The sequence below is a fragment of the Oncorhynchus clarkii genome, chromosome 10 (genome assembly GCF_045791955.1).
Source record: "Oncorhynchus clarkii lewisi isolate Uvic-CL-2024 chromosome 10, UVic_Ocla_1.0, whole genome shotgun sequence".
Lineage (NCBI taxonomy): Eukaryota > Metazoa > Chordata > Actinopteri > Salmoniformes > Salmonidae > Oncorhynchus > Oncorhynchus clarkii.
The window spans coordinates 41969518-41989289 of NC_092156.1; the positions used below are offsets into that span (position 1 = coordinate 41969518).

General features: G+C 44.7%; 1 protein-coding gene across 1 annotated transcript in view; it reads right to left on the reverse strand.

Moving 5' to 3' along the window:
- Positions 1-537: 537 nt before the first annotated feature.
- The window catches only part of LOC139419558 (fibroblast growth factor 11-like), a 56009-nt gene continuing 36774 nt past the window's right edge, over positions 538-19772 (reverse strand). The window contains exons 2-5 of the mRNA XM_071169529.1: positions 14405-14515; positions 12384-12487; positions 863-1061; positions 538-722 (exon numbers count right to left, since the gene is read on the reverse strand). Coding sequence (XP_071025630.1) covers positions 538-722; positions 863-1061; positions 12384-12487; positions 14405-14515 — 599 coding nt within the window. The remainder of the gene's footprint in view (positions 723-862; positions 1062-12383; positions 12488-14404; positions 14516-19772) is intronic.

Genomic DNA, 19772 nt, shown 5'->3' on the forward strand with positions numbered 1-19772 from the left:
CTTAGAAGAGTGGACCCACGCATGGCGGTTATGGTGACATGAAGTGATTAGTGTTACACACTTTTTCTCCAACATACACACACACACAATCGCACGCACATACATCAAAATACACAGATTAGAAATGACTGTGTGTGGGCGAGGGTAGGTGATTTCTGAAAATTGAGACAGGTGATGGAGGGCAGTAGGTCAATTAAAGAGGTATGACACAGGCTGTGCTTTTGGTAGTGAGTGTACCAGAGGAGGGGTAGAGGTGATTGACAGGGTGGAAGGGTGGTGATGCTGACTTGGTCCCTGGTCCATCTCTCTCTCTCTCTCTGGTGACAGGTGAGAGGAAACCCTCCCAGAACCAGACCTGGTGAGCTGCTGATGAGCTGTTGACCCCTGACCCGTCAGCATGGTGCAGCCCAGTGCACTTCTGGTAAAGGGAGCCCATGAGGGTCATTCCTCCAGCCAGCCCAACGCATCATGGGTGATTGAGTCCCCATTGAGTTCTCAGTGTCACTGCTCCCCCTCCCCTCCCCTAGGTCCCCTGTGCTACGAGGCGTCAGCCTTGGGAGCTTTTTTCTCTTTCCTGCAGTTCTTGATGGAGAATGTTATTTCATGACGTTCTTCTGACGTCTTCACTGTCTTCCGAGCAGGGCTGTCTTTATCTCTTTCCTTCTCTTTTTCCTTCTGTTCATTGACTAGTTCGTGTAGCGATGGCTCCTTGTACATGGCAACTGTGGAGCAGAAGAGAGAAACGGTTGAGTGTCCAGTGCACATCTATGGCATCTATGATAACTTAATACGTTTCTGATATATCCCTGTCTTATTTGTTCCTCTCAAACATTCGTCATAGCTTGGAGGGCATGTGACCAACCTTCAATAACTTTAGGCAGGAAGTGTGCGGCTCCCTTCGTCTTCTTCACCCGGTTGCCCTTCATAACCTGTCCGTCGCGGTTGATACCGATATACCAGGAGCGGCCCGACTGGTTCTGGCGGTAGAGCATGGAGGAGTACGTCACGTAGTAGTTCTCAAACACACTCTCCTTGAACTTACACTCTGGAGTGAAGTGTTCCTGAAGGAGAACAAACACAACACACACCATGAGAGGATCGACTGTACCCATTAAGCCAACCCAGAAACACAAACAGGCATTCCAATGCATGCATAGTATGTGCTCACAAATACCGTAGGCGCACACACACGCTCAGTGAAAAACGTATTCATTAAGAGAGTTGTGTCTACGGGGAATGGAAGGGAATGCTAGGATTCTGTGTGTACTTTGAAAAAGCGAGAACATCCTGGTCTTTGGGTAGAAGAGTGTGGAATTATTACACTCATAGAGAGGGATTACGTTACAGCATCAGTGGTATGAACTTAACGAAGCCCTCTAAAGGTACAGTGGAAGGGAGAAACCACTGGGAAAGTCTCCCATAAACAAAAGATTGACACATACCTACAAATACGCGCACATAGTATGCAAATGAATAAATGCACAACACAACAATACATTCACAGTTGTTTTGGAAACACATGAAAGTACGGAGGCAGAACAAATGGTTCAGATGGAAGTCCCCTTTCAACCTTCAAATTCAACATTGAACACACTCTGTAATACTGGCTGAAAGTGAACACACATATCAGAACCCCTTCAAAGTTAAAGCGTATCCAACATTTATGGTGCACCTCCACCTTAGACTTACCCCAGACCTGTGTGTCACCGGTGTCTTGTGTTAACATGGGCTCTAGTGTTATTGTGTTTCCTTGGGGCGACCAGAAATGTTGGGGTGAGCAGAATCAACAACCTCTACGTCATTCAAGACTGTTGATTTGTGAGAAGGTGTCCCCAAAGTTAGAGCAGTTCTACCAAGGCCGTGGCCCAGTAAAAACCTGGCTGCCGGCCCGCGTAGATGGAAACAGAAAAGTCTGAGCCTTTTGGGTAAAACACTGGGGTAAATCTCAGATGGAAACTCGACAGTTATTGGCTGTTAGAACATCTCCCCAGTCCCTACACCAGTGTTTAACCCCTCTATGTCCAGCACTAACATAAGGACCACTAAACCCTGCAGAATGTTGCCTGGTGATTGTAACCACTAGCGACAGGTATACATCTCTCTTAGTCACCGTCAGCCTCCTTCCCTTGTCAGAGAGCAAACCCAATCTGCACGATTTATATAGTGCGAGCAGAAGGGCAGAAACAGCTGACTGGAGACTTTCTCTGGGGCTCAGGGAGATTGGGGGAGATGGTGGAGGACTGGGGGAGGACGAGTCGGCAATAAGAAGGGGCATTAAGGAGTCAGTAGTGGACTTGTCAGCATTAAGGAGCTCCATGGTCACACGCTCCCAGATCATCACCTCTCAACTTCAAGGTGCTGTGCGTGTCTGGGAAAGTCAATCACGCCATATCTCCACCTCGCTCCGCCACGCCCTCATATCCTTCCTCAGGTCCCCTCGACCCCATTTTCTCTATCGTACCTCCGGACCACCTGAGCCACCCTCATCTGTAGGTACTTTCCACCCCCAGCCTCCCCCAGATCACAGAGTTATTTATACGTCTTCTGTCAGGTTTGGTATCTTAAGTAGCTTGATAAATGATCTGCTTCATTCATTATTAATCAGGGTGGAGAGGGAGAGAAAGGGTATTTGGTATTTTATTAGGATCCCCATTAGCTGTTGCGAAAGCCACAAGCTACTCTTCCTGGGGTCCACACAAAACATGAAACATGACATAATACAGAACATTAATAGACAAGAACAGCTCAAGGACAGAAATACGTACATTTAAAAACGGCACACGTAGCCTACATGTCAGTACACACACACAAAATATCTGGGTCAAATAGGGGAGAGGCGTTGTGCTGTGAGGTGTTGCTTTATCTGTTTTTTGAAACCAGGTCTGCTGTTCAATTCAGCAATATGAGATGGAAGGGGAGTTCCACGCAATGATGGCTTTTTATAATACTGTACGCTTTCTTCCATTTGTTCTAGATTTGGGGGACTATGAAAAGACCTCTGGTGGCATGTCTGGTGGGGCAAGTGTGTGTGTCAGAGCTGTGCGTAAGTTGACTATGCAAGCAATTTGGGATTTTCAAGAAAAGCCAAAACTAGAGCCTGCAGGACTTGCTTTACGGAGTGTGGTGTCAAAAAAGCAGAACATCTCTTTATTAAGGACAAGCCTCTCCCCATCTTTACAACCATTTAATCTATTATGTTTTCACCATGACAGTTTACAATCTAAAGTAACACGCCATTCATGACCAGATTCAGCTGAGGTCTAGAGCTTCGTTTTAGTTTTAGAGATGTTTAGGTCCAATTTACTGGCCACCCATTCCAAAACTGACTGCAACTCTTTGTTAACGGTTTCAGTGACTTCATTAGCTGTGGTTGCTGATAAGTATATAGTTGAATCATCAGCATACATGGACCCACAGGCTTTGTTTAATGCCAGTGGCATGTCATTGGGAGAAAGAGTGTCTGAGTCTGAGGCCTGCTCCCCTGGTTCTCCCCTGGTTCTCCCCCAGGACCTGCAGTTGGAAGCAGGGCACCAAGAACAATTGGTCTCCAATCGCCATAACCTAGGACCCTACCACTGACCTCTGTGTCACCATAACCCACAATCAACCTCTGAATCATCACCAGGCAGGATAACCCATTACTAAGACCTAGATAACCTTCAATTCTGAAATGACCCTCATGATAACACAATTTCCTCTCTGAAATTATACCCTCACGAAAACCCACCAGTCGACTTCTGAAATGACCCTGACGATAATCCACGCATTGTACTTGTAAACACTACCATGACGACAATCTTTGATAAATCCTGTGGAATGAGCCTAATTATAACCCACGTCTTCATTTTGACGTCTATCTAACAGCAGGACGTCTCCTGAGCTTTCCTGGAAAGACGTCAGCACAGACTAAGGACCCTCTTCATAAACCGACCGCTAAACCCCTGGACTAACCATCCTCATAATCTCCAACTCAGCTACCATGGCTGCTATGACTAATCTCATACAACCTAGTTTCTGTAATTACCATACCTTTAATCCATGAGTCAGCCTCAAGGACCCAGGTAATCTGCTATCTATCTCTTTAGAATGGAAGACACCTCCCCCACAATGTGACCTTTGAACTTCCACTGAGTTCCTATAGAACCACCAGTGGAGTAAATAATTGCTGAGCGTGTGTTGAACGTGACAGGGAGGGTCACCATTTTTAAGTATAGAAGGGGGGGGGACAAAATATTAAATAAAATAAAAATCTCACCCTTCACTTGTGACTTACTGACTGACTCGGGCAGCCTCCTTTCCCTGCATCTCCAGCCAGAATGAATTCAAATGAAAGCTGGTGAAATAGGTAATATCCAGCATCCGTGGAGAGAATCCTGAGGTTGGGAAGAACCTCTTTATCATGCAGAGCAGTGTCCCGACCTTCTCCTCAACCCTCTCCTTTCTCCTCCTCCTCTTCCTCCTCCTCCTCCCTCAGTGCCTGATTACACCTATTCTACCTGCTCCAAGAAGCTGAACTCCTAACGCCACCATACGTTATGCTACGTTGCTCTCCTGAAACACTAGTTAGGCCAAGGACTCAGATCAGGTGCTAGCACACAAGGTGTTTACATTGTAACTGGTACCTCTTCCTCACCCATCAGTCATTCATACATTTAGGGCTACTCATGCAGATTCGTAGGGAGAATCTCAATGGCAAACTACTCTCCTAGCCTCCTACTCAAAACCATTGGTTGAGAAAGCCAGAGGTCCCACCTCTCTGACCTTCTCCTCCCATGGGTTTTGAGAAGGAGGTGGGAAGAGAGGGGAGAAAATGTGAGGAGTATGCAATTGAGAGTCTCCCATAGCGGGGTAGTTCTATGCCCCTTTCTCCCTTTCAAACAACCTCCTGTCGCATAACAAAATGTCATCTGTAGCACTTCCTGCCACCTCTACTTTGTCTGTTCTTCTCTGATAAGTAAATCACCTCTTGCACCAGTGCAAATGCTTAGTAAATATGACGGGAGAGTGAAATACAATATGTGTTGGGCTCATAGTAAGACTGAGGTCCTGTTTCCTTGGTGTACTGCTCTGTATTGCCAGCAGGGGTGGTAGTGACACATTAGGCAGCCCTGCCTGGGTCTGTTGACCATCCCCAACAGTCCCGGGTATTCTAGGAGATGCTGTGGAATCTGCCTAGCTACAGTAATCCCGCCATATTCCATGGTGCTGTATTAACGCTGTAGCAACAACCCCCCCCTCAAAACTTTCACTGAATCTCCTATTGGGTCTTTCCTCTGTGTGTGTGTGTGTGTGTGTGTGTCGGAGTGTGCAGAGGTGGGGGACACTAGCACATTTTGTTGATTTTTTTAGAACCAGGTGCAGATGTTCTGTGACATGGCCTATTACCTAAGTTAACCCTTGTCTCGTCTTAACATTCTGTATACTCCCCTTGTCCTAAGGGTAAAAAATGACCCGCCTTCACTAAACCCTTCAAATAAAGCAGCTTAATTGAATAATTTTAAACCCCAAATCTATTTTGCATGAAGAAACAACCTGTCATTCACCACAAACTTTGTGAATATCTGGGTTTCCCCTCTTCACAATGCAGAACGACTGCATTTAATCAGTGGATGCCACTCCTTTTTATTACAACACACCATTCATAATTGTTTTCTTTACTAAAGTAGAGGTTTATTATTATTATTGCTGAAGGTACTGCATAGGTGTAAACATTGTTTTTTTAGCAAGAGATAGCACTTACTGTGTATAGCCTAAGAAAGTAGCAGAAATGTGCAGAAAGTAGTTTTGAATGATTTTATTGAACAATAACAGTCTTGAACTTTTTTGGCAACATAGTGATATATTCTTATACACTGAACAATGAGGAATTAACTACAAAATACTATCCTTCTCCCATTTTTTTAACCATTGCCCCCACCCACAAGGTGTATAAACAACAACAATAAATACGAATAAAATAAGATAATAGATACAAAACAAAAACGTGAAGAACATAAATCAACCAACTCTAATTAGCACATGTAGGACAGTATGCAAGTGTGTGTGCATGGACTTTGCAGATGTATTTCTCACATGTGCAGCACATAGTATTTGTTTTACAGTCTTTCTTTGGGGGCAGAATTGGCATCTCCTCCTCTTGTCTGCCCCAGCTGCAGCCTCGGGTGGATCAGTATAAGATTCAGTCCCCTGAACAGCTTTCACAAGCGCTGCAGAGGCTGCAGTGCCGGGGAGGCACTCCCTTCTTTGAATGCGTGGGGTTACAAGTGCCTTTCCCAGCTGCTCCAGGAACACCCTCCTCTTGTTTCGTTAATCAGACATCCAGGTAGGGTTGATCTTGTTCCATATCACAAAGGCATTGTAAGAGGACACATCAATGATGTTATGGAAGATGACCAGGGGCAAGCAGGCAGTCATGATCCTGCAGCTGTAAGGTTGTCCACATCTCCTTTGTTGTGGTTAAAGTCCAGGATGATGGTTGGCTTCCTGTCCTCATGATCACTGATCTCAGCCGTTTTGTGCAGTGTGCTCAGGAGGACCACATTCTTGTTCCTCTTTGGGAGGTAAGAAAGTAGAGTGGTGGTGAAGGCAAACCTTTATGAGAAGGCCTCTCTCCCTCTTGTTTCAAGGAGTGCAGGGGGAGCTCAGGCTTGTTCTTTCTAACTGTGCCAACCATGGTGATCTTCCTCTTCAGTAGCTGCTGGCTGAGTTCAATCAGTACCACACATAATCTCAATTTCTAATTGTGTGTGTGTCTTTGTTGTTTTTTTGTGGTGTGTAAATGATTTTATAACTGCCGGGTCAAAAATGACCCTAAGACAATCTTTGTACCCTGGTGGTGTACAGCTTTCATGGAAATATGAATAAAGGCGACGTTTCACTTTTTCTAACTTTGGGGTCACTCTAGGAAAAGTCATCAAATTTCAAGTTGAAGAAATATCATTTAGGGGTTTTTCTCTGCTGCTATACATAGTGGTGGGTCATTGTTTGACCCTTAAGGACAACACAAGGGTTAAGAAGGCGTACAGGGCTGTGAAAAAGTATTGGTCACCTTTCTAATTTTCTCTACTTTTGCATACTTTTTAAACTGAATGTTATCAGATCTTCAACCAAAACAGATCTTCAACCAAAGTGAACAAATAACACAACAATTACATACTTATTTCATTTATTAAATTTTTAAAAAGTTATGCAATACCAAATGTCATGCAAAAGTTATACTTTTGACCCATCTGTCCATAGAACATTCTTCCAAGAGTCTTGATGATCATCCAGGTGCTTTCAGTTGCCTTTTGGCATACTTGAGTCAACTTTTTGGACAAGATGGGTCCCGTTATGTCGGGCAAAAACCAAACTCTGCATTCCACATTAGGAACCTCATACCAATGGTCAAACATGGTGGTGGTAGTGTGATGGTTTGGGGATGCTTTGCTGCCTCAGGACCTGGACAACTTGCCTTATAGAAGGAACCATTAATTCTGTTCTGCATCAGAGAATTCTACAGGAGAATTTCTGGCCATTCGTCTGTGAGCTGAAACTGAAGCACAGCTGGGTCGTGCAGCAAGACAATGATCCAAAACACACAATCAAGTCTACATGAAAATAGTTAAAAAGCAACACATTTAAAGTTTTGGAATGGGCTAATCCCAATTGAGATGTTGTGGCAGGACTTGAAACCAGCAGTTCGTGGTTGAAAACCCACAAATGTTGCTGAGTTCCAACAGTTCTGCATGCAAGAGTTCCAACAGTTCTGCATGCAAGAGTTACAGCAGTTCTGCATGCAAGAGTTACAGCAGTTCTGCATGCAAGAGTTACAGCAGTTCTGCATTTGGTTGCAGTCAATTCAGCTAAAAGTGGCACAAGCAGTTATTAGTGTAAGGGGGCAATTACTTTTTCACACAGGGGAATTGGGTGTTGCATAACTTTGTTAATTCAATATTTAAAATTAAGTATCCATTTTTTTGGTTATTTGTAAACTCAGATTCCCTTTATCTAATATTAGGTTTTGGTTGAAGATCTGATAACATTCAGTGTAAAAAATAGGCAAAAATAGAAAAAATCAGAAAGGAGGCAAATACTTTTTCACGGCACCGTAGATGCACTTAAAGAGAGTGGTTTAACAGAGGGCGAGGCTGACCTCACTGGTCATGTTGTGTGCACAAGCATTGCAATACACAGGTTATTCAATCATTTCACCCACACTGCTCGAGCGCTGGTCTTTGATTGGGCTGGAGGTTGTGAACGAGCGTCTGCGTACCCAATCGCTAAAATATAGCTTGTTTCTACTGGAGACGCATCACACGCTGCAAGTCCCCTGGGTATCAGGAAGTTACAGACCTATGTGGAAGCTTGAAAGACAAAAGAGGAGAGATTCATTGAAGATGAACTAAATACACACCAGGCTTCCCTTTTTATCTGTGGATGAATCGTCGGAGTAGAGAAACACACAATTTTGTATGACAAAGAACCAGCTAAAAAGAGGACCATACGCATGCCAGCTAAAATAACAATCAAACGTTCATCTCCCAGGACAAGCTAGCTAAATATCCATGAATGTTTCATGTGTGTTTCGACCTGCCCCGAAATTAATGTAGTTGATTCACAGTTGGTTTTGGTATTTTAACCTGCCCAGATTGTCTGGTGTGAAGGGACAAAATCAAAATGAGCGCGACGGCGAGCGCGAGCGCGTGGCCGGTGTAGTCAGCATGTGAGGCACGCAGATGGCCCTCTGTCACCATAACTACATGGCCCTTCTCTAATGGTTTATGATGCCACGGCTTGGTATGATGTTATGTTGTGTGAGTGATAGCTAGGAGCAGAGTGAGTTGGGGCTAGGGGATGTGTAAGTGGAGTCTACTGCCTACTCTACACTCATCTCTGGGTTGATTAACAGTCTCTGTTGATGTGATTCACATGCAGGGGAGTGACAGAGGTGACCATGCATCCACCTCACATCCCTTCATACCTCCATTTGTCATCCCCCTTTCAATATCCCCTTCATAGGAGAGAGAGAACGGAGGGAGGTAGTGCACTTGTGATGTCTCTGTGTGTCATTAGATCAGCAGTGGCCTTTGTCATAGGCTCGGGGTAAATTACACAGCAGTGATACATCTGTCAAAACAAAGCTCTTTGTTCACAACACACTCACACCCAATACACATACAGATATGTACATGCTATCTGATGCTGTGTGGCTGGAAAGACTACAACAACAGATGCCATTGGCAACCAAGTCTACATCTCTTACTTATTAGTACCATCTTAGCACAGAACCTTGTTGCTGGACTAATGATAAATTAATAGAAAGAAGGAACCCTGCCTGCACACAGCATTACTTCTCCTAAGTGCACTTCATTGCCTGGCTGGCAGCATGTCTGCCTCTGTATCATTCCATTCCGTTTCTCTATACCTCATCCCTTCTTTCTCTATCCCTGCCGTTTTGCCAACTCTCTCCTGTTCTCTCTCTCAGACCCCATTGTGATGAAGGTGATGCTATCTGGACGGCTGTGTTGTCCTGCATCTCAATGCAGCCCTCACAGGAGAAGAATGGACTACAAAGCCATTCATCAGGAAAGGTCTCTCTCTCTCTCTCTTCTCTCTCTCTCTCTCTCTCTCTCTCTCTCTCTCTCTCTCTCTCTCTCTCTCTCTCTCTCTCTCTATCTCTCTCACACAGCACCACATAGATATTACAGTGATTTACATGTATAACCTCACAAGCAATTAAACGCAGACAATAGAAATTACTCATACAAGCACAGACACAAACACAATTATCCACTCAAATATACATAACCGCATGTGTAAAACCTGCCCACACACACACATCAACCACTACACAAATGTGCTGAACATATATTACATCATAGACATTATAATTGAAGGTATGCATACGTACATCAACACACCCATTAAATACGCAATCACCGCGGTTCATTTCAGAGGCCTGATTGACATGCATTGGAACTGCATCTGTGAAATCTAGTCTCTCAATTGTGCCTCTTCCCATCCACCATCTCTCTATCTGTCTTTCTCGCACGCACGCACACACACACACACTCACACTCCCACACACAATCGGCCCCCTTCTCTCACACATCTCCCCCCTCTCATGGCCCAGGAGGGTTTTCCAGAGAACACAGATGATAAAATGGGTCAGGACAGAGCTGAGCACTATTTTTACCAGGACAGAAGCCATTTTCCTGGAGTCTCCTACAGGTATAAGGAAGCTGAGGCTCATGGCTGAGACAACAGAGCTGTGACATGGAGTTCCCCCTTGTCATTAGCTCCATACTGCCCTCCTGGGCTATGTGCTTCACTAGCCTGACAAAAGCAGTCTGATCACGCTTTTACTGCAATGCACAGCCTAATTGAAAAGAGGAGGACAAAGAATCAAAGTGAGTGAGTGAGTGAGTGAGTGAGTGAGTGAGTGAGTGAGTGAGTGAGTGAGTGAGTGAGTGAGTGACTGACTGACTGACTGACTGACTGCCTACTCTACACTGACTGACTGACTGACTGACTGACTGACTGACTGACTGACTGACTGACTGCCTACTCTACACTGACTCACTGACTGACTGACTGACTGACTGAGAGCCCTGCAGAGGTTTTCCCCAATGGCAGTGTCCTCTGTGTCTCTTGTTGTCACTCACCTCAGCCTCTCACCCACACAGTCACAAAACAGAGTACATCACTGTTTCAAACATGTATCCGCTCTCACAAACAACAGCTTACCGGTGTGTGACTGTAACACACACCAAACACACAAGGTTACACATCCTCAGCATGATTCTATTCTAAGGGAAGACACTCTGTCTGTCTGCTTGAAGCCACATAGAAGGCCTCTGTGAGTTACCGAGGGGTTTTGACTGTTTCCTTTGAACCCGATGCTCCTATTGCCTCTGTACACACAGAGGCAATAGACAAACGCCTTCTCATTGCAGAATGTTAATCTTCAGCTCAGGGATGTTCTCTCTCTCTCACACTGACAGAGGTGTAGCTGTTACAACCTTACACCAACGCTCCAACGAGCTCTCCCAACTTGAATGTGTCTGCCCTACATGCACTGCACGCTGACAGACTTTATGTATGAAGTATCGCACGGTTACACCCTGTGTTTTAAAAAATGGATTCTGTGACACACACACACGCACACGCACACACACACACACACACACACACACACACACACACACACACACACACACACACACACACACACACACACACACACACACACACAGTGAGATTGAGTGAATGTTCCACTACTCTGTAATGTTATTGCTCTATGTCCTTTACAGTAGCACCAGACACAGTGTAGGTAATTGGTCACACTGCAGTGGCTAATCCCTTGTTATTATTCTGCTGTTTTTATGTTGTGTGGCAATCTAGACGCTCGGGGCACAGTAACCTTTCATCCTTAATCACACACAGAGCTTACACCCTATTACCTAAGCTCGGTGAAGAGACTTAACGTTGAACAGTACATCCTCAGTACAGACGCTGTACTATAGCTGCATACTGTCCTCAACCCCCATACAATTGTACATTGCAGATTCAAAGTTCTTTGTTTCTGGCCATTTTGAACCTGAAATCAAACTGAGAAAGGCTGATGTTCCAGATACTCAACTAGTCTAAAGAAGGCCAGTTCTATTGCTTCTTTAATCAGAACAACAGTTTTCAGCTGTGCTAACATAATTGCAAAAGGGTTTTCTAATGATCAATTAGCCTTTTAAAATGATCAACTTGGATTAGCTAACACAAAGTGCCATTGGAACACAGGTGTGATGGCTGCTGATAATGGGCCTCTGTACACCTATGTCGATATTCAATAAAAACCAGACATTTCCCGCTACAATAGTCATTTACAACATTAACAATGTCTACACTGTATTTCTGATCAATTTGATGTTATTTTAATGCACAAAAACAAAACCATTTCTAAGTGACCCAAATTTTTTTACGGGGGGTGTATATTTCTAAGTGGCTCAACTGCACCGCTGAATCTAAGCCAATGGAACAGGATGTGCAACTCCAGATTGAAGTCCATTTCAGCACCATGGACAGCAAACAGATTCTCCTGGCACAGAGTTCAGCATCATGGGCAGAAACCAGATTCTCCTGGCACAGAGTTCAGCACCATGGACAGCAACAACACAGTCCGTAATTGAGGAGATTTCGCAACAGCAGTCCACTCCTGATATGGCTGTTCCAGCCGTTGCATGGTCATTATAACTGTCATTTAGAGAGCTAAAGTGAGTATCTCTATTGCTGGCACTGGCCTACTGCCACACAGCCATTTCCCCCAGGTTTACTCAGAAACATTACTGTAAAAGACACATTGTCCAATGTTGTTACTGGTTTATGTATTGTTGAGCATGTGGACTCACAGAGGTGTAGAGGTACCCATCGCTGTTCATGCCCAGGTAGAGCCCTGTCTTCGCCCCCTGGATCGCCACGATCCTCAGACCCACAGGAATCAAGTTGAACTGTGCTGCAGAGAGGCGGAAAGAGGGAGGGAGGAGAGAGAAACGTTAGAACATGAGACTGACATTAGACCGACCCAGACAGCAGCAATCAAGAGCTTCCTAGAATGTCTTCTATAGGAATTTACATGGCTGTTGTTTCACCTCTGAATAACCCTACCAGGCACAAAGGTCACAACCTCACTGAGCCTAAGCCAGAGTGTCATGAGCGAGATATGGAGTGTTGTTGGAGTGAGGGGCTATCATCACGTCACCTCAGGTTTGCCATACTTTTGCTCTATTCTGGGTGCAGCACCTCCCTGAATACAGCTAAGAGGACTGGTGAAACACAAAGGAATAGAACGAGAGCCTCTGAGAGAGACAGTGGGAGAAAACAAGGGAGAAAGAGAGCGTGAACAACAGAGAGGATGGAGTGACAAAAATATGACAGAAATAGACGTCAGGAAGGGGCAGAGGCGGGAGGAAGGAAGGAAGAGAAAGGACAAGTCTATCCTCTATCTCTCGTCTATTCTCACTCTCTCTGGGGCGTGCAGGGTTTCAGGGGTGTTACTGAGCTCTTCTACATAGAGACCAAGGGAACCATCAGAACAGGACAACAGAGTGGAAAGAGTAGAAGACAGATCGGGTGGAAAAGAGAAAGTAGAGATGAGAGAGATAAAGGAACAATTATTGCTTCCATGGATTTTAAACGTGCCAACTAAATATCCTTATCAAATCCACACCCATTCTGAAACCTAAACCCGATGCAATAAGAAGCACAGCGTCTTTGTCAACATGATTGTGTTGTCTATTTATTTGCAGACCTTGCTGTTTGTGAAGGGGCATCTGGCTTTCCTAATCTCTAACTATATTTGAATAAGATCTTTGTCAAATCCTCTTGTTGATTTTGTGTATTTTCACTGTTGGCAGTTTTTAAAGGCGCATTTGGGAATCAAATAAGATTAATATTGAAAGTCAATACATGCATCCAGTCCATATTAAAAGTAAGTAAACAATTCAATGAAACAAAGAACCTGCAAAGTGAGGGGTCCTTGAGGATGTCTCAAGTGGTTATTTATTTATCTGCTGAATAATAACTCAATTATTGTACAACGATGTCATGGTAGATCAAGAAAGCAGGCATGTTTATAAGTCTCCCCATTCTCTGCCTCACCATGCTGCTGTCTTCTCTCTCCCCTTTTCATCACTCTGTGGTGTCATAGTCACCCTGCACCAAACCCTCTGACAACCTCCAGCTCACTCAAAGACCAGTCAGTCTGTTCCACACGCTCCTCTCTGCTCTGCTCCTCACACACGCAGACAGCTGGGCCCGAGGAGGAGAGCTGAGGACAGACCCAGTCATCACACACCGCACACACACACTCATCCCTGTCACTCCCCCTTCTCTCTTTCTGTTCCATTCTCTCCCTTCCATCTCTTTCTCTATTTCTTTGTTACTCTATTGCTACATCTCTCTCTCTCTCTATTTCTCTACTTCTCCTTCTATCTTCTCTTGGCATGACCTCACTATATGAAGGATTTTATGGATGAGGGAGAAGTATACAACAACACTGAATATTTCAGTGTTTCAAATTGTGTGCTTAGTGTGGTTTTGTGTACTGTTGCCATGACCTGATCTGAGTTGGTGTTAATGGTGATTGGGTTGTGTGCTGTATTTATTCCAGTATACCAGGATACCAGTATCTAGTATCCACCTATTCTGGAAGTACTTCAGTCACAGACCAATAGCCCTGATCAGCGGTTGTTGAATGAGCAATCAACTGGTGCCAGACACTGAGAGAAGTATACAATACCTGGCTACTAGCCAGACTGGCAGGCCACGTGCCAACACGCACACACACACACACACACACACACACACACACACACACACACACACACACACACACACACACACACACACACACACACACACACACACTTACAGAAGGAGCTGCCTTCGTCCCTTGTGCCATCCATGGTGCCATCCGGCTGCATCTGCAGGTAGTATCCGTGCTGACTGTACAGCCTGGTAACGATGCCTTTCAACTGGGGCTCTGCAGAGGAAACAGTCAGCACAAAGCTTTATTAGACAGGGCCCATGGACAGGGACAGATAGAAGAGTCATGTAATAGTTATTTAGGGTTGAGAGGAACTTGGAGTTGAACAGAATGGGTTAATAGGAGATTGTCAGTTAGGGAGGTAGGAAAATACTTACAATAGTCTGAGTTAACAACACACAGCCAAATGTGTCTTTTAGAAGGGTATACAAATTGTTTAGTCGTCAGTGCAATGAATATTTGCAACGTCATCTAATAATGATGAATAATAGTTTAATAAAAGTTGACGACAAAAATAGACAAACTGATGTCATGAACAGAGGCTGCTGGCTAGCTGCTGGCCAGCACCTTATCTCTCTCTGCCCATTATCATTGCCGTTGGTATTTTAAGCAAAAGAGTTTGGGGTCATTGGAGGATTAAGTCAAATGAAAGAGAGCCAGTCTTCTGCTCCATGAAAGATACATCAGCATCACACATGTATTTGTGATGAGGAGGAATAAGATAACTGAACATTTAATGTGCAGGGTCCCTGCCGTCTACTTTGTGTTCATTTAGGAAACCGACAGATAACGAATCCTTACAGCTAGGAGACATGCAGCCACTGAGTCTGTTCCGGTTCACTCCTACAACCTTCCTCACTTTCCCTTTCCCTGCTCTGTGGTGCTCCTAGTTGACAGTCTGCCAGCTGGAGGCTGCAGGTGCTGTGGTGCCATGGCTTAATGCTCAGTCACTCTCAGTTAGAGAGAACAGCCTGGTCGGGCTAAGCTAGCGGGCCGCCTCTCATCCACAATGTAGCTTTAATGAGGGAGATGAAACATGGATGAGAGAGCAGTTTGTGAGAAACCCTCTGGGGGAATGGGGGTCAGATGTTAGTTCCCATGCCTCTAACCTCCTCCTACTCTGCCCTCTCCTCTCTCAGCCTCCCTGAGAGCCATTTGCTTGCACGATCCAGATCGATACACAGATCCTGATGAAGAACCCAAGATTGGTCTCTCTATCTGTGTGTATGTGTGTGTGTGTGTGTGTGTGTGTGTGCACTCACAATGTGGGTATGTGATTGGGTACATGATTTGAAGGGTTATTTCCCCATAGGAACAGAGTCAGGGTCTGTAACAATGTGACAGAGACTCTCATATTTACAACCATGTAGATACAAAACTCACACTTCCCCCCTCTAATATCTCTTCCTCTTTCTCTACTTCCCTTCCTTGCTTTCTCTCTCTCTCTCTCTCTCTCTCTCTCTCTCTCTCTTTATTGCCCCCATACTCTCTCTCTTTACCGTTCCCCATTGTCTCTCTCTCTCTTTACCGTTCCCCATTGTCTCTCTCTCTCTTTGCCGTTCCCCATTGTCTCTCTCTTTGCCGTTCCCCATTGTCTCTCTCTCTCTTTGCCGTTCCCCATTGTCTCTCTCTTTGCCGTTCCCCATTGTCTCTCTCTCTCTTTGCCGCTCCCCATTGTCTCTCTCTCTCTTTGCCGTTCCCCATTGTCTCTCTCTCTCTTTACCGTTCCCCATTGTCTCTCTCTCTCTTTGCCGTTCCCCATTGTCTCTCTCTCTCTTTACCGTTCCCCATTGTCTCTCTCTCTCTTTGCCGTTCCCCATTGTCTCTCTCTCTCTTTGCCGCTCCCTATAGTCTCTCACTCTCTTTGCCGTTCCCCATTGTCTCTCTCTCTCTTTACCGTTCCCCATTGTCTCTCTCTCTCTCTCTTTGCCGCTCCCCATTGTCTCTCTCTCTCTCTCTCTCTCTTTGCCGCTCCCCATTGTCTCTCTCTCTCTCTCTCTTTGCCGCTCCCCATTGTCTCTCTCTCTCTCTTTGCCGTTCCCCATTGTCTCTCTCTCTCTCTCTCTTTGCCGCTCCCCATTGTCTCTCTCTTTGCCGCTCCCCATTGTCTCTCTCTCTCTTTGCCGTTCCCCATTGTCTCTCTCTCTCTCTTTGCCGCTCCCCATTGTCTCTCTTTCTCTTTGCCGCTCCTCATTGTCTCTCTCTCTCTTTGCCGCTCCCCATTGTCTCTCTCTCTCTCCCTCTTTATCGCCCCCATTCTCTCTCTCATATCCTTTGAGTTATGTGGGATTCATCCTACCCAATAACACCATCAGAGCAGGGAAGCCGTTCATTACATGTCCCTGCGGATGTCTGTGGGAGAGCAGGGAGACAAGGGATCTTAGAGAGAGAGATGGCAGTGTCATTTCATTGGGAAAGATGGCTGTATGTGCAGTTCAACAGACAGCTCATGCAAGACAGGGCTAATAAACACCACTGCTTGCTGTCTGTCTGGGCCAATACATCTGATGCTTCACTCCCACACTGAACAGGTCCCGCTGTCTCAACATACTGTACAATACACACTCCGGCTGCTTAGAACAAATGGAAGACAAGAGCTAGGAGTTTTTTTTCAATTTTTTTAAGCACAATTCTGAAAACAGGGCCCGGTTTGTCAAAACACGACACACAATTAGCACAACACTTCAGATCATTTGCAAAATGGAACACTTTTGTCAAAACTAAACACGACTTCATAAAAATTATATTTTGTTACCATACGATACCCACACATTTCATATGACTTCAATCTTTTTGAACCAGTTACACACTGCTGTTGCTAACCTAAAACACTTTTAGCAAGTCTAATTGTCAGTGATAAGAATACTGTAAATGAAGTACACAGAGAAAGTGCAACTATACAAACACTACACAAGACCAATGCTGCAGACTGAGGAAAATATCATTTATTTCTCTCCATATACCCAAATCAGTCAACATGTCAACATGGAGAATCACAACAAAACATGTCCCAGTTTTCATGCTACTACAGTAGTGTGCATAACACTGTTAACTCAGCAAACAGACAAACGTAAAACACTGTATCCAGTACAGGTTACAATTACAGTAAATAACAACAAACAAAACATCATCTGAAAAAAACTGACAATATTGTACAGAAAATATACTATACATACTATACATTATCTCTTCGCCTAGCTGGATCTGGCCAGAGAATTTCATCAACAACACAAGCAATATCATCATTAGCAAGACAACGCGGGAAGAACAGTTTTGAATGTCGAATCCATCCTTGCACAGCTGCGGCGTCGACTTGGTCACAGGCGTCCTCCATGGCCTGAATGAGGGGTACCTGAGCCTGGGGCTGGAGATCGTAAACCTCCATGGCCTGAATGAGGGGTACCTGAGCCTGGGGCTGGAGATCGTAAACCTTCCACCGCCATGCAGAGAGAAACTCTTCGATAGGGTTTAGAAACAGAGTATGGTGGGAGGTATAGTACTGTCAACTGTGGATGGTGTTGAAACCAGTTCTGGACCAAAGCAGAGCGGTGGAATGACACATTGTCCCAGATGACCGTGTATTGCATCTGGTGCATTTCATTACCTGCTGTGACGATGTGGTGCAATCGGTCCAAAAATGCAAGAATGTGAGGTGTGTTGTAAGGGCCCATTTTGGCATGACGGAGGACAACCCCATGCTGTGAAATGGCAGAGCAAAGGGTGATGTTACCCCACGTTGCCCTGGGACATTGATTATAGCCCTGTGGCCAATGATATTTCTGCCTCTCCTTCTTGCTTTTTGAGGTTGAACCCTGCCTCATCAATATATATGAATTCATGCAGGATTTCCTCAGCATCCATCTGCAAAACTCCCTGAAATACAGTGAAAGACAAGATTGTGTAGTTCAGGAAAGAACTAGTATACAGTCAATGTAAAAAAGTCATGTGTGCAGTATGCAACATCACAGTGCTAAAGTGAACAATACAAACCTTCACATACTCATGCCGCAGCCGTTTGACCCTCTCTGAACTCCGCTCAAAAGGCACTCGATAAAGTTGTTTCATTTGAACCTAATGTCTTTTCAGGATGTGTGCCAGTGTTGACTGAGAGACCTGATGGACATTATTGAAAATGGCATGGTCACCGATAATGTTGGCTTGTAGTTCTGAGCCTGATGGACATTATTGAAAATGGCATGGTCACCGATAATGTTGGCTTGTAGTTCTCTGAGCCTGACGGACATTATTGAAAATGGCATGGTCACCGATAATGTTGGCTTGTAGTTCTCGGAGCCTGATAGCATTATTGGCCAAAACAATGTTAATTATCTCTCTTGTTCTTGCGTGAATATGGGCCCCCTTCCTCCTTGTCGTTCCCAACCCTCAATCCTATGTAGAGAATAATATATGTAACTTACTGTACAATGTCATAGGAAGGGGTATGACAAGTGCTGATATGGTGCTGACAATAAGCAGCTGATTACTGTAACTGTAGACAGATCTTTAACCTGTTTTCCTGTCGAAAAGTCCTTATGACAGATGCCACTGTATATCTGCTAAGATTTGGCTGAACTCTCAGTCCAGCCTCCCTCAGCGTCAATCCGTGGTTCACAACATGGTCCACTAGTGTTGCACGAATGTCATTTGATAAGTTTGGTCCTCTTTTCCTTTGTGCACGTTCTCCTCCTGCTTCAGGTCTTCCTCTGGCTCGGCCTCTGCCTCTTCCTCCTCTACCTCCTTCTCCTCCTCTGTGTACTCCTCCTCTCACCCTCACTCTTCTTCTGACTCCTTCCATTTTGGTTGAAAGCAGGTGAACCTACCTGCTGCATTTGTATAGTGCTTAAACCTGATTGGTGTGTCTACAATTTAGCAATCATGTGTTTGTGCACCTGATGGCTGTGTTTAGCAACTTCTTATGGCTGGGGTGCAGTATTGAGTAGCTTGGATGAATAAGGTGCCTAAAGTAAATGGCCTGCTCCTCAGTCTCAGTTGCTAATATATGCATAGTATTATTAGTATTGGATAGAAAACACTCTAAGGTTTCTAAAACTGTTTGAATGATGGCTGTGAGTATAACATAACTCATATGGCAGGCAAAATCCTGAGTTGAAATCAAAACAGGAAGTGAGAAATCTGGGCTTTGTATATATTCACCAGAGTCCCCAATGAAATCCCCTTGAGATATTAATGATGTTGCACTGCATAGGGGTTCCACTAGATGTCAACCAATAATAGAAATTGTAATGAGATTTCTATGGTGTTGTGGGAGTGAATGATAGCAGAATGCATCAGGTGTCTATCAAGCAGCCATTTTCAACAAAAGAAGGTATTTGGACATGAATAACAGATATTATCGAACAAAACAAACATTTATTGTGGACCTGGGATTCCTGGAGTGCTTTCTGATGTAGATCATCAAAGGTAAGGGAATATTTATCATGTAATTTCTTGTTTATGTTGACGCCATCGTTGC